The following is a 26,211-nucleotide window of genomic DNA, read 5'->3' on the forward strand; positions in this document are numbered from 1 at the left end:
ACTGGGGGGGGGGGGGTGGTGGTGACAGAAGCCGTAAACTAGAGTGGGATCAGCTGATGCCAATGGGGAAGGTGACACAGGATGGAGCCCTTTCTGCTTCCAAGTTCCATCAGTCATAGGCCTAGACACCTTGCTACTGCAAAGGCAGTCTCTAGGATGAGAGTGCCTCAGTGTAGGCAATGAATGTGCACCAGAGCGCACCCTCTCGAAGGAAATAGAAAAGGAACCATTACACAGAACAAAGTAGGTTAGGATGTGGCTTGGGCTTCAGAAAGAATGAGAAAAAAGGAGGAGGTGATAGGCATGACGTCCATCCTTGAGGGATGTTGAAGGTGAGCGTTAGGTTCACCACGCTGAAAGGTGTTTTGAATTTGGCTGTTTCTATTTAGTTTCTGAGAGAAATTCTGAGAAGAAAAGGGGGAAGAAAAGAAAGCCTGGGGACGAGGAGAAGGAGGAGGCAAAAGGGACTAAGAAAGGAATGAAAATGAGAAGAGGAAGGAGGGAGGAGGGAGGCAGGGGGCTGTGATTGCCTGGACGTTGCCGAGGCAGTGTTGATGCGAGCCGCTGTCCTGGCTGCCAAACCTCGGCTCATCTGGAGATGAGACAAATAATGAAGCGTGGCTGTCCATACTCTGCAGCTTTAAGCCTGAAGAGTGGTACTTCTCGTGGAAGACAATTCCAAGATGTCCTCACATCATTTGCTAAAAAGTTCAGGAGATGGAAAAGGCAAGTTCTGAAACATTATAGGAGAGAATGCTCTTACTAATCAAACCGTTCAGTGGTTTCAGGGTCATTCTTTGAACTTAGAACCTCCTGGATCTCTGTGAGATGAAAAGGATCAAATACTGCTGTTTAAAAATTACTTAAAAAAATAGTAAGAAAGCAGGAAACATTCAGAAGAAGAGACAAATAAACCTGTGGGAACATAATCTGAAATAACCCGACCCCAGGAATGCCCCAAAGTCATGAATCATGGCAGAGAAACTATTTGATAGAAAACAGCTAATCACATCTTGTTTGTGGTTACAGGAGTATTTTTCAGAGCTTACATGTATACCAGGGAGAAATGATAGTAAAAGGGACCCAAAAGCATGGAAGGGTTCGGCCACAGTATTGGCCACAGCCACTCATGGGCTGGGTTTCCCAAATCCTCTAAAGGGAGGCTAGGAGCATAGGGTAGGAAATGACTCTAGACTTGGGATTTCATAGGGTCCTGAACGTTTTTACAGGTCAGCGAGGGCTTTCTAGAGAGTGTGTTTCTACTTTTCCCACTGCAGCAGCACTTGGGACTTTCTAAGCTTCTGAAAGGTGGGAGGGATTAGCTCTATTTGTTCTCTTGGGGCTTAGCCCTAAGGGCAACAGGACAAAGCTGCAGAGGCTGGCTGGGATCTCTCCTTCCCACTCACCTCTGCAACTTTTGAAATTCAACCTTCGTCCCAGTTAGCATGACCTGATTACCATTCTGCATTCCCAGTGCTGACAATGGCTGCTCAGTGGCCTAAAAGGATTTTCCCTCCAAGAGTCCTTTCGAGAAAAGCAGCAGTGAAATGCCACCTTCGGAATTCAACACACAGGTGTGCTCCTGGAGGGTGGTGGGGCAGAGCCTGACAAAGCCAGGCATGCCCATTTTAGCCCAATGGACATGCCAGGGATTGCCACAGGGCACCCCCTGAGAACAGATGTGAGGATGGCTAGCCAGACAAGAGAAAGCGTGAGGTCTCTGGGGCAGAAGCCAGCGCAGAAGCAGTGATTCTCAAAGACCCTCTGGGCCTCGGGGTAGGAAGGCATGGCGCGTTCTGGACCTGTTTAGCCTGAAGCCACAAGCTGGGCAGAATACCCAGTAGGGTGTGTGTGTGTGTGTGTGTGTGTGTGTGTGTATGTGTCTGTGTGTGTGTGGGACAGCACAGTATTGTGGTTCAATTTTGGACATGACTGGGTTCAAAGGTGGATCTGGGTTTAAGCCCTGCCTCTTTCACTGGCTCTGCTGGGTGAGTTAAACAGGGATTCCATCTGTTAAACAGGGATTCCTACGGCACTGGCTCATGAGTCTGATGCAAAGCTTAAGTGAGAAAATGTGTGCAAGGGGCTTATCACGACGTGTGGCATCAGAAGAAATCTGTAAATAAGAGGAAAAAGAAAAAGTAACGAAAACCACAGGGTCAAGGTGACAGGGCCCTGAGCTGCCTTAGGAGAAGTGCTGGCATCTTCTCTATCAGTCCAGACATGTGAGTCTGGAGAATTAGCTACACCCTCACCTGACATCTAAGCCTACTTGGATTGGTGTTCAGGTTTCAGTGAGGCCTCCCGAGTCAGTTCCAAACCGATTAGGAAAAGGATCACTTTACATCTTCCTGAGATGGAGAAGGTCAAGGTGACAGAGCTGACATTGTGTGTCTTAAACACTGATATCCTTGCAATCTCAAAATGGAAAGATGATGATCAGTCTTCTCCCATCACCTGTGGGGACAGAGTGCAGGCAAGGAATTACGGCTGCACAATGGATCTGTGTGCTCCAAGACCTTTCCGGTGCACAAGGGTATTACCTCCTGTGTCTCAGGCTCAGAATTTTAAAACAGGGATAATAAGAACACCCTTCTCATACAGCTGTTGGAAGGTTCAATGCGTTAATATGCATCAGGTGTTTAGATGGGCTCTGATATACAGTAAAGGAAATGTCACTCCGAAATGGTTATTATTATGGAGAGGAATGATAGGACATCCTTCTGATGAAGTACTGAGAAGAAAAAGAGATATTCACAACAGAGTTCATGTTTAGCAGCCTCTGGTGCAGGAGACCTTGGCAGTAAGGGGGCCACTTCCATAAACTATTTGAGGCATGGACTCCACGCTGGCGTTAGGGTTGACACAGAAGGACAGATGTCAGAAACAAATGCAGCCCTGTGCCTGGGGATGAAGAATGAAGACATTTTGGGGTACTTTTCAAAGTGAGGGCAGGAGTGATTTTTTACATGTTTTAAGGCAACCTTAAAAAATACACTCTGTTGTAGTGCAAAGCCTCGAAGTGTTGTATTTTTACACAGCGACAGATATTTGTATACTTAAAATCTCAGAAATAGCAAACTCTGTTCAAATCGTGAGGCACCTACGTCAAAACCTAGTACACAGTTTTAATATAGTTTAGCCTGTCCTGAAGTTTGCAAAAGAATACCAGCTGAATATCCGCAGGGGGAGTGTGTGTTGAGGGGGTGGCAGGGAAGAGCAGAAGAAAAGATCAGAGTGTAAGGCCCTAATGTGAATAAGAACAAGTTTGGAAAACCAATCAGGAATCAAAATCCTTGACCCTATCACCCAGACGTGAAAGAGAAGCCCCAAGCTGCACAGCAATGGATTTCATTTCTGTTCAGCTGTTAATCAAAACAGTCCCAGGAAATTCCTTCACCTCTTTCTCACCAAGCCTGTAATAGGCGGTGTTACAAAAGAACCCTCGGGGTTGGTGATCAATTAGGTCCTGGCTCCTACGGAACATTCTGAGCATCAGCAACGCAGAAGAGATGGGACAAAAGAGATATATAGATGCAAATGGGAGCAGCCACACACACTTCAGTGAACAGACCTTGGTTTGGGAGAAGAAAAGAAAAAAAAATGAAACAGAAGGCAAAACTTGAACACAGTGTTTTGAAATCTATTTTTGTGTTTTCAGTTCTGCCTTTCCTATCTCTGTCTTTGAAGTTTACGACTTGGCAGGTAGCTTAAAAAGCAAAAGTGCAGCTGAATGTTCCTCCTGTTTATTCGTTGCCTTTTTTTCCCTCTGGAATCACAGACTCAAGTCAGAGAGGCCATCGTCACTCTGAGGAGGGATGCCATGAAACTGATGTGGCAATAAGCAAACACTGACCTTGGGGCTATCCTGGGCTTCTCTCTTTCTCTCGCAGCCCACATGCGATCTATCAGCAAATCTGGTATCTCTACTTTCAAAATATTTCAGAATCTGGCCACTTCTCCTTCCTCCCCTCCTGGTCTCAGCAATGACCTTGCTGGTCTACTAACCAGTCTCCCAGGCCGGTCTCATCATGGTATCCTTCGTGATCAATCAGATCATGTCACTCCTCTGGACAAAATCCTGCAGTGGCTCTCCAGGTCAAGGTGAAAGTCAAGGTCGTTACAAGGACCTGTAAGGATGTTTAGCCACCTAGGCTGCCCTGCCTCATCCTTTCCCTCTCTCCAGTCTCACTCTGCTCCAGCCATGCTGGCCTCCTTGGTGTCCCACCTCAGAGCCATGGCATTTGCTGGTCCCTCTACCTGGAATGTTCTTCCCCCAGAGATCCATTGAGTTCACTCTCTCAACTCCTTCAAGTATTTCTTCAAATCTCACCTTCTCAGAGGCTTCTCTGAGCAGCCTATTTAAAATTGCAGCCTCTCTCTCTCCAGCACTTCCTATCCCCAGCTTGTTTTCTCTAAAATATTTATCGCCATCTAATATACTATATCATCATTACTATTGATTATCTGTTGCTTTCCATTAGCAGCCAAGCTCCATGAGGGGAGGGCTTTCCATTGGTTTTGTTCCCTATGGCATCCCCAGAGCCCTGTAGGGCTTGATAAATCATTGTGTTTGGGTTTCCAGGCAAGCAGTTGAGGCAACCACTCCTTAATATGTTTCTTGTTGGCTAATGACCCAAAGTAAATCCTTCCAGGTCTATGCAAACCCAAGGCCCCAGTGGGACTGAGTCTACATGTGGAATCCCAGGAACTTTCTGAAGGTAAATGGGAGAAAATGGGGTGGACTAGGTGTCCACAGTCCAGGGGCATGCCAGTCATCCTCTTTCTGCACATCACCAGGGCTGGCAAAGTAGGTGCTGAGAGGGGCCTGTGCGACACAGAGGAGGTACAGAGAGCACAGAAGAAGGCACAGAAGGTTGAAAAGGGGGCTTTGGCTCCTCCTTGTTCATTAAAATGCTTCTCATTTGTTAAGGCCTCACTGAAGGCCCAACCTGAAGGTATCTAATGATATTCACACCCCCCTTCCCAAGTGGAAATCCATCATTCCCATGGCACTTTGATTATACCTCATCGTAGTGTTTATTTCTTTCAGTTGGCTGCTCAACATGTCTGCTTTCCCATAAGATAGCAGGTTGCTCTGGGGAAGGGACCTTCTCTCACCATCTTTTATCCCTCAACAAGCATTTTAGAATGATGCTTGGCACAGTGTATGTACTCACTGAATTCTAGTGAAGTTCTCCCTACATCAGCCCTCTTAGGAATGTGAGCTTTGCTTTCAAGTGAGTACGGATCACAAACAATCATCCACTCTGTAAATATGAACCAGACCCGTGCTATGTACCAGGCAGTGTTTGGTGAATAAGATAAATCTAGCTGGTGCCCTTGTAGAGTCACAGCCTGGAGACAGAGAGACAAAAAACAAGGACTTAAGATTCATGATGGTGGGGGCCTTCTCAGAAGGGTATGGAAACTCAGAGAATAGGGAAAGTTCCAAGATACAAGATACCACTCAGCAGCTTGAAGGAATAAACTCCTCTTCCATTCTACAAACTGTCCTCATGGAGCAGATTATTCACCTCACAGGATCTGGCCTGATTTTTATTCTTTTCTTTCTTTTCTTTTTTAAAGTAAGCTCTATGCCCAAAATGGGGCTTGAACTCATGATCTTGAGATCAAGAGTCACATGCTCTAATGACTGAGCCAGCCAGGGGCACCCTGATTTTTATTCTTAAAAGGAAAACATTACAAAATTTTTCATTTTAAGCAAAAATGCCAAGAACATAGAGTTTATTTATTCTTAAATTTATTTTTGAAGCACAACCTCTAAATCATTTTTTCTAATTTTTGTGAAGCATCATGTAAAACTGGTTGTTATGACTACATTGATAATGGAAATTAAACTAGTATTGTAATAAAGTATTTTGTAAAATGTCTTTAGTAAATATTCTGTGAATGAACCATATAATAAGGTAATCAACATAATTTGGTTGTAGTTATTTTTATAGATCTAATCATAGGACTAGTTTCTGTAATTAATGAGAATATATACATAATTATATCGCAACGGCTGGCCATCATACAATGAAATGAAGCAGCCAGATTTCCTTATTAAGGCTTTAAAAAATGATTTTCCAGAAGAATGACCTTTGGAATCAACTGTAAAGAATGGATCTGTCCGCATGTGAACTGATCCTATCAACTCCCCTAGCAGGGTCACCTTATCAGTGGAAATATGGAATGCTTTCATAAATATTTTGGAAGATTTCCAATGCTTTTCAAAAGTTGATATCTTAAAGATTGAGATTTTTGTCCTTTATTCCAGTTCCTTGACTCTGTAGTGCCTTTGCCTACTCACTCGCTATGACTCTTCAGTCCTTCCTTTTCCCCTCAGCATATAATCATGGTTAAGTCTCTCCACTGGGAACCTTTCTCTTGACTTGAGGTTTCCTGCTGGCACTGCCCTCACTTGCCTTCCCTTCACAGCCAAGCCTCTGGAGAGGTCAGCCTACGCTGGTACCTCTGGGTCCCCGGGGCTCCTTTGCTCACCTCTTCACCGTGCACCCAGCCTTTGTCAGCATTGCTCCACTGAATCCACCCTTGGCCACTTTTGCCTCCACATGACTGGGTCTCTCGGTGCATCTGATATTCTTCATCCCAGTCCAAACTGATTTTCCAGGACTCCTGAGAGTGACACTTAGGTGTCACACTATTCCTCAGGCTCCCTCCTCGCTCCCTGTCCCCCACCCCCACATTCTGCCAAAAAACCCAATGGACCTCCACCTGAATATCAGTGATTCCCAAATTCAGATCTCTAGCTCTGATCCTCTTATCCAATGGACTTCTGAACACTTCACTTGCAAGTCCCCTTCACAGTAAAACTCAACACGCCCGCCACTCCCACCCATTGTCTTCCTCCTAGGAATGTGTCCATCTGCTTGCACTTTCTATTGGTGATTTCCTCACTCACAGTGTTTTCTAGCCATCTTAGAGGTCCCCCTTGTACTCCACATTCAATTAGTTACCAACTCCTTCAGAGTCTACTTTTGAACACTTTAGATCCAACATTTCCAGCGTGGATGTTGGTTACAGTCTCTTGACTGATCTCCCAGTTTTTAAGTTACACTTCTTGTGGCTTGGAATGCTCCACACTTGTTATTTTCATGTCTCACTCCTTTTTAAGACTCTGCTTCAAAGCATCTCATCTTTCAGGAAACTTTCCCTGAATTCCTTTCCTGGGCTGGCAAGGCACCCTGGTATGTTTCTCTATCACAGCACTGATATCCATCCTATCATACCAGTTATCATAGACCCTCAGAGGTATTCTACTGACCTCTCTCCAACCAGCTGGATAGGGCTACCATTTTTCATCTGCTCCCCAATGCCTACTTCCTAGGCTGGTCCTCAATAAGTATTTATGAATATACCAACATTAACACAAACAACAAAGGGTGTGTGTGTGTGTGTGTGTGTGTTGGTTAGAGCACTTGCTGTATAAAAATCTATTCATAGCTTATGTTCCTTCTGGGGGTAGAGAAACAAGGAAGGACCGGAAACCTGCAGAAACACTGCTGAAAACTCACCAGGCACTCTTCTTGGTTAATGCTGTGATTAAGCCTCTAAAGTCTAATAGTGTTTACAGTCAATATTTATCTATTTTGAGGCTTTTTAAAGAGCATATAATCTAATCAAACCCAGGCAAAATTGGGATTTCACAAACCAAAAAACTCACAGCGAGGATCAATGCCAGAATACAGTGTCTCAGGAAAAGAGCCAGCTTACTGACCTTAGCTGAGGCTGACACCGCTTGAGAGCTAATGTTCTTTATCATTTTAGGTCACCTGCTTTATTATTTTAGGAACTTAATTTTCCGAAAATTTCTGTCTCATATACACGGATACAAATGGCTCCCACACACGAAATTCTCAAAGGGGTTTCTCTGATCTCAGCTTTGGAGTTCTGAGCCAGGTAGCGGCTGACAGATGATGGAAGGTTTGACTGTCTTTCTCGTGTTCCCGTCCCTTGCCCGCTGTGGGTATCTGAGAGATAAATGAATAAACAATCACTTTATAGGGCAGGCCTCAGATCTCAAGACTTGCCAACATCCAGCCCCACTACCACCGAATGGGTGCAAAAGATCTCTCCAGAGTCAGTTTTCAAAGCCCATATCTTGGGTGTGTCTCTGCAAGTGGGTTGTGACATTAACGTATTCATTTGGGCCAAGTTGTTATTTGTTCACAGTACCTGACACATTGTGGGTGCTGAATGCATATGTATCGAATGGTTACTCTTTTATATAAAAAACAGAACATAAAACAGTTCTTTCTTCTGATGAGCCTATATGTCACCCAATTATTTATCTTGATGTGAAATGAAAGATCTTAGATTTGGCTGGCATTTATTCAGGAGCAGACGCTGTTTCACGTACATACGTCATCTCCTGTCACCAGGATTTCATGTGTCTGTGAATCGTCAGTTGATTTGAGCTCCTATTTCCTAGTTTCTGGAATCCTCAATGTTACATCGTAAACCGGTGACTGTAGATCTCATCTGAAGCATGGTTTTGCAACAGAAGTGCCGACACATGCTGAGTGTTCTTAACTAAATGCTACTGAGGGCTTAGTGGTCCATGACTAAAATGACATGGTTCAGTTCATTTCAGATGTAATCAAAAGAGAATCTTACCATGCATAATTGAACATGCCAGCCTCCTGGTATTACAGATTCCCACTTTTTCTTTTTTGTAAGAGAAAGCTTCATGGGGGTGGGAAATTATATCATTAACTTGTAATAATAGTATTCAAGTTTGACTAATGAAGGCAACTTAGCATTTTCAGCTCTGGGGATGTCAGAAATAGACAAAAAGCAGCATCCACAATTTGCCTTTTGCTGCAACTTAACACCTTCTACATATGCAATGTGGCAAAATCTGCCTTTACTTGCCAGGTCCGATCTTTCTGCTTTTACTGCTGACAGTTTAGATCATGAAAATAAGATGCAATGAAGTCTGAAAAACTGGATGTATTCTAATTAGACTTCCTTGGTCCTGGTTTTCAGGAAGACCGTGGATTCACCCACGCAGCTGGTTTGGTCTTTCTGACAGATCTGACAGCAGTTACTAGCTGGTTAGTCTGATTATGTACCTACTAGGCTGCTGTCTTCCTAAGATCCAGCCCCAGGAGATACTTGTAAGAATACATCTCTAAAAAAGTAATGTGGTTAATAAATGGTGAGGCAGTACATGTTGGGGAGGGGTAAGGCTCAGCCTTACCGAGAGCATCTGTGGCTAGAAAAATCCTACGGTGATGGCAAGTTGGACTGAATGAGTTAAACCATGAACCTGGAATGAATGAAATGTAACATGGTATGGGAAATGGTGTCCGTGCACAACGGGGGCTCCCCACTTTTGGTAATTGGAAGGCAGAAAGTTAATTTGCAGTGTACCTTCCAGACATTCTGCAGGGATGACAACAGTCTTGTGTAAGGGGGACACATGATGTGGTGGAAATTGGATATTCGGTGTAGGAAGAATAGCCTTGTCATTTAATTTAGAGGAAAGACTTCCATCATAACTGAACCCTGGCTTTAACTCAACTTTGGTAAAAAAAAAAATCTGGCTTCTGAAATCAGTAAATTAGAAGGCAGTTACAATGCAAAGGCTGATCTGCTTTGTACGGACTCTTCAAGGGACTTCATTAAGTTGGTTTGAGGAGCTCTCATTCACTGTTGGTGGGAACATCAGCTAGTGCAATTCCTTTGGAGGGCAATTTGGCAATAGCTTTCAGAATCTGAAATGTGTATATGCTTTGATCTCGCATTTCTATTTCTAGGGATTTATTTTATATGTATATGTCTTCCATTCAGTAGACTTGGCTATATGGGGAAAGATGCTCATGTGGTGTTCTAATAATTGGATAAATCAACAGAAATGGAAATATTGTAAATGGCCATTGACAGGGGACTGATGGGAAGGACCTATCATGGAAGAGGCAAGCAGTAGAATACGATGTAGCTAGTAAAGGATAAGGAAAGTGCTGATATGGAAACGTCTCCACTATATGCTAATAAATAAAAGCCAGATATAGAGAACGGTGTATAGAAGAAAAGCGTGTATGTTAGAAAATAGATGACAGTGGTTAACTCTAAGGAATAAGTGGAATCTGGGGTAAAAGGGAGACTCATTTTTATTGCTTTCCCTTATGTCGTGTTTGCTTTTTACTTCTGTATGCATGTAATGCTTTTTTATAATTAAACGGAATAGTTAAAATTAACTTGCAGTTACAATTTTTACTGTGCTAAAAGTTTGTATTTGCAACTAAAAGAGAAGGTAGTTATTCTTTTAAAGGTCTAGTTCACAGGAACTATCTTTTGTAATACCTGCTATATATAAAACCACATTAATAAACAATTTGTCTATGAACTGGATCAATAAATACACAAGCCTTCTGTTTCAGAAGCTGTGGCCCAGGAACCTACCTACCCACAGTCCTGGTGGCAGCTTACCCAAAATGTAAGATGAAGTTTTCAAAAGATTTAATCTCAAAAGTAGACTCTAAACCAGTGCCTGCCATCACATTTAATACAAGGAACTAGGAAAGAATCTTGGACATGGGACTCAAAGGGCTATCAAGGTGTCCATTATCTGAACACTCTTCTGACAGAGGCTACCTTGGCTTCTCCAGAGGAGGGGGACTCACTGGCTTTTGAGGCAGGCCATTGCATCTTTGGCCATGTCTGTAGGAAAGGTCTTCCTGTGCTGGGTTGAACCCACTCGCTCTCTGAATTGAGGAAGGCTCCTTCTTCAACCTTCCTCACCCCCAGCTGGACTTAAGGGGTTCCCCAGCGCTCCCCTATCCTGGAAAGAAGGACCCTACTTTATCAGTGCAAACTGCCTGGGGGGCCCCTACCAAGTAAGAACTTCTAACACATTGTTAGGTTGTTCCCATTCCATCCTGTATCCTTTTCCTTTCAGCAGAGCCTCTGGGTCATCCAACACCATCCAGACCTTCATCTCCATGTGGCTCTGAAAATGCCTGACCTGACTCAATCTCACACCTCTGCCACCAGTAAATCTGTCTCTACGTCCTTAACCTCTGCTTTGAATATTCTCTTTGCCTTTCTGTTTCCTGAGGGCCCTTTTTCTCTCATGGCCCTTGAAAGGGGCAGGTGCTTGTCTCTCCAAATGGCCCACATTCCATCCCCCCTTTCTCACTACTTCCAAACCATTTCTTGTGCCTTTGAAGCATAAGCCACCTCTACCACCTCTATGGTAACTGACTTCCTCATCAACCTTCTGTCATTCCAGAACCCGCTACTCTTTTACATAGCTCCTGTTACCAGCTTCGGTAATAGGTAAGCCCCGCAACACTTGGCTCCTCACCACCCTAACCTGCTCATTTCCAGCTACCCTCTCTCCTAGCTCACCTTATTCACCCACTCCTGTAGTCAGATCTAGACTTCATCATTAGCAATAATGGTACCACTTCCAAACTCCTGACTTGAAGCATCTCACTTTGTGTCCATCACTCTCTTTGTACGACAGCAATTCTTTGATTTTACTGGTCAATTCATTGATGGTATCACCTTTTCATTGCCTTCTTGTGGAACAGTTCATTTGGCTTCTGGGATGCCCTTCTCTCCTGGTTCTCCGTCCACCCTAGTTTTCCTTGCTGGGTCTCCCCTTCTTCCCAGACTCTAACCTTTGGAGTCCACAGGGTCAACCTTGACCTCCTCTTCCCTACTGATTAGGTCAGTATTCTTCTCCAGTTCTGTAGCTTTAAATAACACCTATATTGCATGACTCCTAAATTTGTATCCATAGCCCTGGCCTTTCTCCCAAGATACACACTCCATTTCCACTGCTTCCTCCACATCTCCATTTGGATATCTCACAGGTATCTCAAATTTAACATGAATTCTCAACATCCCTCACACAGCTTGCTCTGTTCTCCATATTCCCTATCAACATATAATTATATAAAAGTGATATTTCTCTTTTGAGGAGAGATTGCATGTTGCCTATCCAGTATCTATTTCCTTTTCATTTCCTAGTGACATAATACGTAAAGCTGGGGGACAGCAAATCACCCAGTTTAATAAACTACATCTCCGAGCTTCCTTGAAATGAGGTGTAGACATGTAACTGGTTTTGGGCAGTTTTACTGGAAGGGTCTAAAGGGAAGCCTCCTCAAAAAGAAGACAAAATAGCTGGGGAAAATCATGTTGGCTCTTCCTCCTTCCTGGAATATAGACATGATGACTGGAGCTCTACCAGCAGCCATCTTGGACCACAAGGTGCCCTTGAGGTTGAAAGTCATATACTAGGATTATGAAGAAGATGGGATTGGTCTTGGATTAGTGAAGAGCTTCCATATCTGCCACATACTGCCTACCTTTGGACCTCTTTTACTTGAGAGAAAAATTAACTTCCATCTGACCAAAGCCACGGTTAATTCGGATTTTCTACTATATACAGCTGAACCTATCCTGCCTAATATATCAGTGTATGTAACACAGTCTTATCCATTCGGGCAAAGATTAGATTATAATGTGAAGGCCACAGGTAATACCAAAGACCTGTTTTGGGACCACGTTTTCAGAGGATACATCTTTGGTAATGGAAAATACTATTAAATGGTATTCCAAAATTCAATTTCTCCTTGAAAAAGAACTGGACTATTTCACTGCAGTTAAGAACATCAAATGACTGGCTAGACTATGTGACCTTAAAGGCTTTTACTTCTTTAAGATAATGGGGGTTTTCAAAACTCAGCCACATGCTTAATTTAGGACCCCATCATTCAGGTTAAGACATTAGCTTTTCAGTTTGGTAAAGAAAGGGGCTATTGGTTGCCAGGAAGTAGTATCTTTAATCTCATTAAGGAAAAGATAATTGTAATTTTTGCCCTTGACATTACAACAACTTTTTATATCTTTTTTTCTTACACAAATGAACAAAGACTTTTTAAATGATAAAGAAATTATTTTTCCTGGAAATGGCTAGTGTTAAGGGGCAATGAGTTTAGGACAGTACACTGCAGGCAGCTTCCCCATACATTGCTTCTTTGCAAGATATTAGTCAGGATTTCTGTCTATCTACCTATCTACACGTCTCCATGAACGTTTATCTCCAAAGAGTAAAAGTTAGTTCCACCTAATATAATGGATAGCAAGGTCTCTTCTCCTTTTAATTCATGTGTTCAACCACACAAGGATGTTTTGTTTTGAGCTAGCTTTCTACATTTTCACCTAATTTTAGTAAGAAAGCAAAGTTCAACTTTTTGAGAGTTTTCCAGAATGAGAATGGTGTGTAACTTGGATATCTGCAGGTGAGAAATACACTATGGGTTGTTAGCTCCAGGTAAAAATTGGAGATCGCTCTTTCAAGAATATGCAGTATTACTGCACAAGGAGATAAAAGGATGGCTGCCCATGTAGAGCGGTCTGAGGTCACCAAAAGGCCACTTCTAGAGTAATTTGTTCGCATCCCTGGAAGCATCTTATTATAGAAGGAAATTCAGTGCTTTGGAAGAGTAAGCCTTACTAACTATCAAGTCTGGCAAAATGTGTCATACAGAGCAGGTGCTCAGTTATTATTAAGTGAACACAGGATCAGGTGGCCAGTAGGTGTTGTCCTCTTGGGATGCAGGAATGAGGCAATGCAGACATCACTTCTCTGAGAAGCCTGTCCTCATTTCTCAAGACTGAATATGATGCCTTCCACTGGACTCTCCCTGCACCTTGGGTCTGTCCATCATACTATTCATCTCTTTGCCTGTGTCTCCCACTAGAGTGTGAATTCTTTAGAAGGACTGTCTTCAATCAGCCCTGGGTCTGGTCCAATGCCTGGTACTTACTGAGTGTTGTTGAGTGGATGTATTAGAGAATGAACGAATGAATGAATGAATGAGTGAATGGATGAATGAAATTCTGATTAGCTTGGGGTGAGGAGGAGGCTGGGTGTGGCCTAGGGAGGTCTTCCAGTTTAGTTTCTAAGGCACCTGAAGATGAGGGAGGGAGAGAGAGGGCTCTGAGGGCAAGGTCACTTTTTGTCAAAATGTCATGATTTTGTCCAATGTCTGAGAGTGAGTATATTGTCTTATTAAATTAACCTTTTTATGGTGAAGTGTCCAAGTAGCGGTTCAGGTTTTATTCAGCAGCGCATTGTTGTTCACTCTATGATGCCCTCATTCTAAGTCTGTAGTTTAAACCTTTCCCATGATTGGTCTCCATCAAGCATTTCTTTCCACTCCCTATTCTGACGCCAATTTGAACAGTCCATTTCCTCACACCCACCTTGTACATCAAACTGCAGCAGTACCAAGAGGGCAGAGCTTGGGTGTGCCACGGTCCTGACTTTGGGTCCCAATTCACCACTTAGTACCCCTGAGTCCCAGAGCAAAATACTTTACTTCTCTGAGTCTTAGTTTCCTCATCTAATAAAACACTTTGAACTTCGGCTTTCTCATCTTCGAAAAAATCCACCTTGTGTGGACATTGTAAGGATTAAATGACACCCACTGCACTTGGCAGGTGGCCAGTAAAGGTTGGTGTGTCCCTATCCTTTGATTCCATCCTTAGCCTGGTAGGTCAGAACTTACCACCCTTCCTTCCCCAGTTTATCCCATATTTACTGATCCTTGGAACCCAGTTCATTTTCTCCACAAAATCTTCCCCCTGGTTGAAAGCAATTCTTCCTCCTTCTGGAGTCTGCCATTTTCTTCCGAATACCTATGGTACTTACCACTTTCTTCCTGGTGGCTCAGTGGTTACTGTGTTTCATTTTTCTCCCTGTCTATAAATTCTGCGGGGGGCAAATTGCTCACCTTTTAATCTCGTATTTCCCCAAAGCACCTAGCAACATAATTTGCATATAGCAGGGCCTTAAAATAATGAGCTGAATATGTTCAAGACAATTCTCTATATTTAGGAAACCATCAGTTAATTCCCCTTAAGATATGGGGTAGCATATATAACCCATCTTTCCACTGCTCCACTTGAGGGGGGAAAAACGGGCCCTCATTTAAAGTAGCTGACCTCACATAACATCCAGAGGATTTCCTGGAAATAGTTACAAATGAGGACTAGTCATATGGGCAATTACAATAAAGCCCTGCTTAAGAGCTAGTCACATTTCTAAAAGTGTGAAAAGAAATGCTTCAAATGGAGAGGGGTATTTCCTGAAGGTTAGGTAGCCTACAGCGATTGCCCCAAACATCTACATCTTTATGACACTTGCTTCTGTCGTACAAATGGAAGCAGCACAAATCACAGTTACTATTTTCAGGGGGAGGGGGAGGCTCTCGAGTGTTTGAAGGAGTCACATGTAGCTGTTGCCTGGTCTAAAGTTACTGGGCTGGCTTTGAATCTTTCAGACAGAATCCCAGAATTAGCTTTAAGCCAGGCCTCGCTTGTCCTGGAGGTGAAGGGTGTGGCTTGATGTGGCTAGAGGAAGACCTGTTCCAAAGTATTCCAAAGTATTTCTGTGAGTACTTGAGAGGGATGGCTATGTGTCTGGAACACTTCTTAATCTTTCAGAGGCTCCTATTCCCAGTGAAGGATAGCACCTTGATCAGCATTTCTAAAACAGTCCCGCAAGAGGTTCCGTGGAAGAAAGAGGCCTCTCATCAAAGAAGTCTGGGCAAGAAACTGCATCCCTCTTCATGCTTTACTCGATGCTGCAATGCACAGGAGCACACGGAAGCCTCTGACAGGTCACGTGGCAAAGAAAACTCAGGAGCTCTTCCACTTTATTAAACTAGGAAATCAATCTTACCTTCTTTTTTTCTGGGGTGTGGCAAAATTCCTACTGACATCATATGAAATGAGTTTATCACAGAACACACTTTAAAAATGCTGCCTGAGCCACTATTAGCTGTTACGGTAGTAGGGGTGAAAGTTCAGCTAAGAACTGGACACAAAGGGATATGCAAGAAGGGATGGGAAAGTGAAGAGAAGTCATAAGAAATGTTAAAGGTGGCCCATGAGGGCCCCAAACACAATTTCACAGCCCTGCTAAGGGCCGGCATGATTTTGACTTTATTTTCCTGCCTAGAAAGCCCGCGTGTTACTAGGTGGGTGGATCAGATTGGAAGTACTGTTTTTTGCATCTTGGTGTGGCCTTGAGTTGTCTGGTTTAGGGAGGCTGAGAAAGGACACCAACTCTTGCTCTAATGGTTGTGGAAAGAGGAAGGAAAGGAACAGAGTAGGTGAGAAATGGGGCAACTGAGGCAAGAGCAGGGCAGATGCTGCCCCAAGAATAGGAAGTGAAGGGTGGATGGCAGAGGACAGGAAAGAGGAAAGAGGAAAGAGAGAGAGTGGACGGTCGTGACAGGGCAGGGAGAAGCTAACAGACCCCCCCCCCCCCCACCTTGCTGCTGGAGCCATGAAACTGAGGCTGGGGGCTGGGGAGATGCCTGGAGGCGAGTCTCAAAGCTTTGGCTTCTCAAGCCAATTGCCAATAAAAACCCAAGTGATCTGAAGACATGGAATAAAAATAATAGCTGGCACAGGAGCCTTCCTTTAAGGTCTGGATTGCTCTTTCTATCCTCTTGGTGGTAGGACACTTATTCTCATAGGTAGCTTTCTGTCCCTGGCGCTCTCATTTCCCCAGGTTGTTGGGAGGATCCTGGGTCATAACAGGGCCCGGCATGAGACCCTAATAGGGGCCTTCTGCTTTAGAAAATGCCACAGTGGTTAACTGAAAGTGCAGGAATAGCCTGGGTGTTGTACAGAAGCCAGAGTTGTGTGCGGGGGCGGGGAGGCGGAGAAGGAGCTTCCTCTTACCAGGGGCTGTCAGATGTTCCGCTTCTTTGATGCAAAGCAACTAGGAGATCTTGGGCAAGCTAAGGCAACTTAGAAATACTAGAAGCTGCAAACAAGATATGCAACACATTGGGGAGTTTCGCTCATGTCCAAAGCCAAAATTAGCTGATTCCTCTTCTGGACTACCTTTTGATTGCTTGTCAGTATCAACATAAAAATCATGTAAAAACCCAAACGTTTCATACCTTATAAATATTATTTATTACCCAAAAGATGGAGGCATGTGTGGGGTGAAATGGGGGAAACAGGGTAACTCCCTTCACAAGAGTAAACCTTTCAAAGTGTTCTTCCATGGTGAACTTATTTCAGAGAAGGGACTCTCATTGGGTCAAGATTGTGCTCCAGGAATGGTGCCTGGAGTTCATTAGTAAATTCATTTAAAAATAAATCTCTGCCAGCCTTCATTTACTCAGGGGAAATGGTTACAAGGCTATGCTCAGTCTCACAAAGCATGAACCCCAGTGAATTCAATTCCACCGGCTGGAACTGTGGCCTCGGCCTTTCTGAGCAACGCTCTTGGATGAGTGAGTGAGCAGGGACTGTGGGGACTGAGGACATGAGCTCACAGCTGTCTGCGCCAGAAACCGGTCTCTAGCTGGTTTTGGGTTAAGGAGTTGAGATCACTCTTTCCTTTGCACAAATCAGAACATCCACTCCCTCTGAAATTCAGGGCATATTAAGAGTGCTGATTGGATGCGTTTCTATGTGTTGTGAGCACGTGGGGGAAATAATGCTGACACAGTGGGTGTGTGCTTGGGCTTACGTCGCTGACACCATTTCTCTGTGTGTGTGGTACACAACTGACATGGTTTGGAGCATCTGAATGGAATAACATGATTGCCCATGGTATTGCACATCTCCAATCCCAAATAAACACGATGGCAAAAACTAGACAAAAATGTGGAAAGAATAATAAATCACACGATGTCACTGAAGTCATGCAAAGAGGGAAAATAAAAGATTAAAAAAAAAATGGGCAAGCACCAGACACCATAAATGAAAAAAACAAAAAAAAGCCAATGCATACAATTCTAAAATCATTCTTACCTTCTTCAGTCATTGTGTCATAATATTTTAGTTTTCCATATGATCCAAGTTCTACAACATCACAGTAAAAGACACAAAGATAAGGAACGAGCTGTAATGCAAGAACTTTGTTTTTACACATTCTTAATTAATCAGATTCAGAGTTATACTGTCAAATTCCGCAATCGTTAACTATATAGAGATGTGCAAACATGGGCCATGTGGCAGACAGCTTTCACGGCCCATTTTCAGAAATCACTTAAAATATATTATTCTACTGGGGGTAGGATGTGCCCTGCATTACAGAATAGGACACAGTTATTTTAACATCCCATGAAACAGTGTAGTTGGCAAGTTCACATCGGGTCTAGCCTAGCCCTATAGTTTGTATAGAGGTGACGCTCTAAGGGAAAGGGACAAACGAGGACAATGTCCAGGCCCAGTGGGGCTTGAGGACTGGGAGTCCTTGCCATGGGACAGCAGGCCCAGAAATTCATTTCCTAGCTCCTCTCCAACAGAACCACTTCCTAGAGATTAAGGAGGCTACCTGGGAAAACCCAAAATGCAAAACCAGGTTCTGAACTCCGTGTTCACTTTTATCTCATAGATTAGATAGAAAACACTGAATACCATGAGTGCAGCCTGCTGACAAGAGCTGAAAAAGGTGCGGAGTGCTCTGGAAGAGGGAAGCCACCTGGCTCAGGCAGGTGACAGAGCAGCCCCATCTCCCAGCTTGAGGCATCGCCTGTGGCTCCTTAGACTGCAGTGGGGAGGGGCTATCAACAGCCCCTCCTGTGCGCAGATCACCAAAGGACTCACTGTCACCGACACCACTGGCAGAAAGCAATGCTGTGCTGAATCATCTGGGGATGCTGAATCAGCCTGGGTTGGGGAAGAGAGGAGGCCGGGATGCGCCATTTCTGTTTCCTTAGTTCCATTCTAAAATAGAAACTTTAATTCTTGTTCATCTGAAAATTCCAGAGTGTTTTAAGCAACATTGTGAGTAGGTTAAAAATATTTTTCCCGGTCATAACAACACTCTCCCAATAAACCTCAAGAAATTAATTAGACTCAAGAGATATTTCTGTGATTCTGCAGAAAGCCTCCATGGCTCATTAACTTAGGACGCCAATGAAATCCCACACATGAATCAACTAGTAATTGATGGGTTTTGTGTGCAAGATGAAGGATCCAGCTTAAAAGACAATAAGACATATCCTTCCATTTTACGTTTATATTATACATTATAGAATATATATAGTATGCATATATCTATATCTGTATCTTTACCTATATCTATATACATATTCTTTTTCCATGCGCCTAAAATTTTACTAAAGCTATTTTAACACACCGATACAAAATTATGCCTTGGGGAGAAAAATCACCTCATCCTTATGCTTCTGCAAAAACCTGCCTACTCTGGATTTTGTAGCTACATGACAAAAGGTGCAAGCACTTCAATAAGAAATTGAATTTTGTGTAAATAACAAGAAAGTCTTTTTAATGACTTCTGGGGATTGATTCTGCAGAATATAATTTTTTGGGGGGTATTTTAAGAACAGTAGTCTACTATATATATGACATCGCACAAGCTTGGAATTCCGAAATGATCTAAATACCTTCATAAATATTAAACACACGTTCATGGTAGCTTTACACATAATACACGCACAAGCGCGTGTGTAAAATCTTAGAGTAAGTTGATGAATTATATCAGCCAACTAATTTTTTTGTAGCCTCTCCTCCTCTCCTGAGGTAAAGCAGTAGCATAAGCAGCTGGCATTCTCTGTTCTTTGCTCAGGAAACAGAACGTGGGCGGCTCTGTGTTTGCAAAGTTGGGTGTAGACCATATTCTACACAGGAAAGATACACCATTGCAATTTTATGGATCTGTCTTTTTAGATGCAAACCCTCCATATACGGATACACGTTTTCATGTATCACTTCCAAACTGTCAAACATCTGCTTGTGGCAGATGTGATTATTTTTTACCCCACCTCTTGTGGAATCAGGTATAAACAAATACAAACATAGCCTGTAATTATTTCATTTTTATATCGTGGAAATTGGAACTGTTCATGTCTGACAATGCTCACACGTTGTTGCTGCTGTGGCAATGTCTAGATGGTTTCTTAGCTGCTTCCTTGGATGAATGGGACAGAGGGATAAGAACTGAAAGGAACATACCAAAAATGAGGCTAAGGGTGGTGGAAGATAAGGAACAACAGTAGTGAAAAACCAAAATACAACAGGTGACACAGCAACTCGAAGCACAGTGAGGAAGCAGGGCAAGGTCAGAGTACCTGCCCAAGTGAAGGGAATTATGTTTGTTGCTTACTAAAGCAAAGGCAGAAAAGAATGAGAAGGAAGCCAGTGTGCTAGAACAGTCTCGAATGCACACAGCAACAGGATGGTGAGATGGTGGGCTCAGTACTCTCATGCTTTCAAGTGGTTAGGACAGCATCCTGGGGTAGGTGGGGGTGCATCTCCAAGAGCTGGTGGCTCTCATTTAGGGGGGCACGAAGAGGGGTGTCACACGCGACTAGGATGAACACAACATGTACACGTAAGCCAGAGCACATCGTGCACCGGATTGGTGTCCTACAGACAATGAATGCCTCATGGAGAGTGGTCTTAGCCACTGTGGCCTGAGAGGGCCTGAGAGGGCCTGAGAGGCATGAATGAAAATTCGCCGGCAAGGGGAAATGGCCTCCAGTCAGCACACTTCCCACAGAAATTAACCAAGGTTCCTTTACACCATTGGATCAGGATTCTAACGGGGCCTCATCCAAGCTGAGTTTCTCTGGGATAGGAGGCAGTGAAGGAGTTCAAGAGAGGGCTGTTTAATCCCATCTAGCAACATCCATTCTGTCAACGGAGCAAGAGGTAGCCAGGATCGGAAGAGGGATGAATCACCAGTGAATATCATCCTGGGTACCACCTGGTGTTTCTTCACTGTAACATATCTCTAAGAAGCCCACACAGCCTAAGAAAAAATTCCAGAACCCAGCGGTTGGTGCTGGAGCTGAGCCTATAAGCCGATTGTGAATGCTGCCTGTCATGGCGACCCCCCTCCCCCCCTTGCTTTCATGCCATTTGGATCGTTGTGGCCACAGGCATCTTGCTCCAAGATCTGTAGGAGGGATGAAGTATTTCCACTTCCTTCCAGGTCCTGCCGGCAACATAACAACCTGCTTTAAGGTACCTCCTGATTCCTGTCCATACTTCATGATTGGTAAGTCAAGGGAAGGGTCTTATCTTCAGCCTCAAAGAATCTATGAATAAGAATTCGTGTTTTGGGTTCCTAATCTCCTTTCCTAAGAAGGGCATGGACACATATTTCTCCTTCCAACACTGACTTTCTCAGCTCCACTTTTGAGGGTTTTGGCATTCTCAATCCTTTTTTCAGCAAACCTCCCCAGATAGGTGGAGGAGAAAAATGACTTCTCACCTTTCAGGCCTCAAAATTCTGATCTATAAGACAGAAATTCAATAGAAGCATCTATGCTGAGTTCCTTTGATTGGAATGAAAAACAGAGGTAGAGAAATCAGTGAGAACAAGTATTTATCACTTAAGTGTTAGCTGGCAGGAAAAAAATGATTAATTTGTTTATTGTTTTTTAATCAAAGAGCTTTATTTTTGGTACTGGTTTGGACTGCATGTGGAGACCTAAAAATTAAGGCTTTCTCAATACAAATGGGTGGTAGTCTCTCAGTAAAGTTGCCTAATACCTATCAAGAAGGTGTGTGCAGATACTGGATTATATCACAACAATGGAAGGATTATTTTCAGTAGCAAATGGAAGTTAAAGACATGGGCTTTGCAACCAGGGTGTAGGCTCGAATCCATGGTCTGCCACTTATTAGCTGTGTGACTTTGAGCAAACTGCTTGTCCTCCCCAAGCCTTGGTGTCCTCAGCTATATAGGGGCATAATTGTATCTATCCCATAATGCTGGGATAAAGAGTAGTAGATAGGACAACAACTCCCAATAAGCCACCAGGGATGGGCAGCTTTATTGCTGCAAGAACCCCAAGAAGCGTGAGGAACCCATGGGACACGGAGCAGAGCATTTAGAGAATCTGGTATTTTACACAGGTTTGTTAAATTCAACACTACTTAAAGAGGTTTTACACAGAGATCTGCTGCTCAACAACAAAAGATATTTTGCCACATCGGGGCCAGCATACAAAAGAAATTTCTTCATCAGTCCTGCTCTTCGACTCTTGGATCTATGCAGAATGCCAAAATTTGGACTGTAACCATTGCAATAGCATGTGACCATTCATCTGACCACGAGTGTACCAGCTTGGGACCTTGGCAACTTCCCTTCTGATATTTGCACACAAGCCTGTCTGTCCAACTAGGCTGTCCATATGTCGGAGGCAGAGACCCTCTTCCTCTTAGATCCCTTCCAACGGAACGTAGAACAGTGCTTTTCTCTTATCACATGCTCTCCTCACATTTCTTAAATAAAGTATGTAAGTGCCCAGCTCCCAAATGACACTGAGGTTTAGGATGCTTTGTTTTGTTGAACTTCCCTAGAAGCTTAAGTCAGGAAGGCAGGCGCGAATGCCTGAAGCTTCTTGACTGCCGATACCATGATGGCATCATCAAGGTTAAGAGTGTTTCTGAGTGAGATAGACAAGATAGCTAATTCAGAGCAGTGGCTCTACTCCTTACGAGCTGGGTGATCCTCCCTGGGCCTCGATCTCCTCTTCAGTAAAATGGGGACAAGAACAATAAGTGCCTATGCTCAGAGGGGTTTTTGGAGAATCAGATGAGAACAAGCATAGAAAGCACTTTGCATTGGGGTGACACAGGCATCCTTAGCAATTAGTACCCCTTTTCATTGTCTGCCAAAGCTCCCACATGAACATCAACTCAGCCTAGCAGGATGTTGCTGAATCCCCTTCAACCTGATTATCTCCGTGGACGAGCACCAATGTCAATGTCTATACTTGCCATACAAGTCAACAACACCCCCCCCCCCCCCCCAGACTTTTTCCCTTAAACTCGAGGGAAACTGTCAGAAGAAAAACTTTCAGTTTAGTGAAAGGCTTCCCTGGCTAACTTCCAGAACCGTATTTTGCAGTTTTAGCCCAAAGTGTTTTTTTTTTTTTTTTAATTTGTGAATTTATTTTCATTATTGAGATTTTGTGAACGGGTGGCTATGACAGTCGAGCCTTTGTAATTTTCCATCCCACTCCCCAACATAAATGTAGCATTTATATTTGTAGAGCTATTTAATTCTTAAGTTTCTTGCGGCATATCTGGGTTTACCTTTTTCTTGTCTCCTCATGTGAAAAACTTGCATCACAATAAACCTGAGTTCTGAGTTAAAAGGTGTTTTCTCATGCAGCCCGATTTAAAGCTTTGTGTTTGATTTCACCTCAAAAAAAGGCTGCTTGAGCCACCAGAATTAATTGCTTCCCATTACAAGGCTTTCTTTGGTCATTATTCTTTTATATCAAATCCATGCCGATGCAAGTAGTTTGTTTTTTTTTTAACTTAAAAATAACCTTTAAAGACTGAGGTTAAATGAGGAAACAACCATGAATCCTCACTTCTTACTCAAGTCAGAAGGAAAGGAATATTTTAACCTTCAAATTCTCACAAGAAGCTTTCAAAGTACTGACTCATCACAGAAGCTCTGCTCACCATTCCGTGGAGGGGAATGATGCTCATGTGTTAAGCTTCCCTAAGAGGCTCCTAATGTGTACACGATTGCCCAGGGACAGCTGTACTTCACATGTGGCAACATACATATGTCACACACAAGGTGTCAACAGAGATGATCCTGCTCTATGGAGTTCTTTTCACATCTGACTCTTCCCGATCTATGCTAGTGAGTACTTCTTTTTCTTCTATGAGATGAAAACCTCTCACTTAGGCTTTTGGACGCCAGGCAACAACGGAGCAAATGAAAATAAAGGGCCAAGTGGTGGGTGATCTTCCATCAGCTGCTGAGTTTCAACAGGATTTAGGAACACTCCTCTCAGAAATTCATCACCTGAGTCTCACGCCCTTTGGATCGAGCCCCTTCGTGAAACACTCTTCCTTTTAAGCTTCCTGCAAACCTAGACACGTTGGTTTGTTACAGCTCTTAGTTTTGTTTCCCACACTCGCCACATGTATTTCTGTTTGTGTCCTTCTGCTGACGTCATTCTGAGGCCCCAGCTCCCAGGAAATACTGATGTTACATCGGGAGTCAGAATGGTCCCCAGCATCTGGCCTGGTGTCTGGAGCACAGAAGACATTCTGACAAAGCATGAATGAACCACAGGGGCCAGGTATGTAGGTGAGCAAAGTGGGCTGGGGACAATGACAGGGAATGGTGTGATGATGGACAACTGGACAGTGCATGCGTAAAAATGGGCAGTGGCCACGCACCTCCAGTTCCATGAAGAAATGCAGGCATAGCATTGATCTGCTAGTTATTCCAGGGAAGCCAGATACCTGGATTTTAATGTGAAAACTGAGTTTTAAATGTTGGCGACAAATTCCAACTTAAAAAAACACCACCTGGGTCATATTGGGCTCATCGATTTGCAATCTTTGGTTTAAAATTGGGCTGCTCTGTCTTTTAAGTATTAGTTGGATGGATGAATGAATGAACAAATGAGACCAACTAGGCTCTTTGAACTGGGAGGGGTCCTTGCTTACATAACCCTTCTCCAGAGGGTCAAGGACTTGGGCTCACTTCCTTGTCTGTCTCAAAGCTTACATTTGTGATGTAGGTACTACAATCTGCTCATCCGTGGCTTGGGAACAAATTGAACCTCATCACCTCAGGCTCCTCTGGGACCACCAAAGGTGGATCTCATGTCAGGTCCACGAAGCAGCTATGATCTGTGACTGTCCTTCTATATGCATGTTCTTGCCCAGCCGGCTCTGCCACACAAACAGTGGTTTTGTTTTGTTTTGTTTCAAATACTATTTTGGGAAGGAATGGAAGTTGCCCATTAGGTGTAACTGTTCCCAATTATCTTGCAGGGAACTATCTGGGTTAGAAAAATACAGTGGAAGGTTCTGAGAGGTAAGTTAGGACCACAGATGGAGGTGCCGTATAATTACATGGGAATTATCATCCTCGAACAGTGAGCAATAATGTGTGGTCATCACTGTGGATCATCCAGATGGTTCATAATGAAATGCCCAAGTGAGTCCCCAGATACTCTGACTTCTTATAAATTTGTCACCTAATTTGCAGCCTTGCTCCTCTGTGGTGTTGCTTAGCAATATCAATGGTTACTGATTTCTGTCCTGTGAGAAGCTGACTTGGGCCATATTTCACTGTAATTTACATGCTCTGGATGATCAAACAAGAAAAATGGGACCTGGATGTGCTGATCTGTTGCTTTCCTTTTGAGGTCGGTTGGGGAGGGGGAGAGCACAGGATAGATCAAGCAGGTTTCTGGAAAGTAATTTTAAAGAAAAGCAGTAAGCGATCTAGGCAGGAGAATCAACCCCAACGGTGTGGTTAAAAAAAGATTTCCCGAGCTTTTATGAGTATCCTTTTAATCACGTAATTAAAAACCTCAATGACAACCTTAACATAATTTTAAACACTGATACTTTGTCAGAATGTTTTTTTTCCCCAAAGGGATGGAGAAAAGCAAGTGATTATATAGCATAACAGCTATATCATTTATAGTTTGGAGCCCTACAGACTTAACAACCAGGTCTGCTATGTACTAGCCCTGACACCTTGGGCATGTTACCTAACCTCTCTGATAACTCAGTTCCTTCACTTACATAAAATGGGACCAATAACAATTGTCTTGTAGGGCTGGGGTGAGGATTACAGGTACTTAACACATCACTGGCACATAATATTCATTAAACATATGGTAGGTATTATTATGGCTTTAAAATATCGGGCGCCTGGGGGGCTCAGTCAGTTAGGCAGCCGACTCTTGATCTCAGTTCAGGACTTGATCTCAGGGTTGTGAGTTCAAGCTCTGCATTGGGCTCCATGTTGGGTGTGGAGCCTACTGAAAAAAAAAAATAAAGTATCTGTTGGTTTTTCCTTCAAAGAGATATCATTCTTCTGATCTTTACAAAATCAGAGAGAACCTGATATCAAGACACCTTCTCATCATCACGCAGAACATGGAGGTCTTGTAGCATAGTATAAGTTTTGGAGTCAATAGATGTGGGTTCTAATCCAGACTTTAATTCTTTTTTTTTTTTTTTTTTTTGAGAAAGAGAGAAAGAGTGTGAATGGGGGAGAGGGGCAAAGGGGGGGGGGGGAGAGAGAGAATGCCAAGCAGGCTCCATGCTCAGCATGGAGACCAGCATGAGGCTTCATCTCATGACCCTGGGATCATGACCTGAGCTGAAATTAAGAGTCAGGTGCTCAACTGACTGAGCCACCCAGGTGCCCCCAGACTTTAA

The 26,211-nt window shown here is 43.5% G+C and overlaps 1 protein-coding gene across 5 annotated transcripts in view; it reads right to left on the reverse strand.

The window, feature by feature from the left end:
- SLC24A2 (solute carrier family 24 member 2) overlaps positions 1–26,211 on the reverse strand; it is a 244,950-nt gene that overhangs the window by 46,827 nt on the left and 171,912 nt on the right. For 4 of the 5 annotated variants that reach the window (XM_042912540.1, XM_042912541.1, XM_042912542.1 and 1 more), the window contains exon 5: positions 17,830–17,880. The exons of the other annotated variant lie outside the window; for it this stretch is intronic. In XM_042912540.1, coding sequence (XP_042768474.1) covers positions 17,830–17,880 — 51 coding nt within the window. The remainder of the gene's footprint in view (positions 1–17,829; positions 17,881–26,211) is intronic. 5 annotated transcript variants of the gene reach the window in all.

Source organism: Panthera leo, chromosome D4 (genome assembly GCF_018350215.1).
Source record: "Panthera leo isolate Ple1 chromosome D4, P.leo_Ple1_pat1.1, whole genome shotgun sequence".
NCBI lineage: Eukaryota > Metazoa > Chordata > Mammalia > Carnivora > Felidae > Panthera > Panthera leo.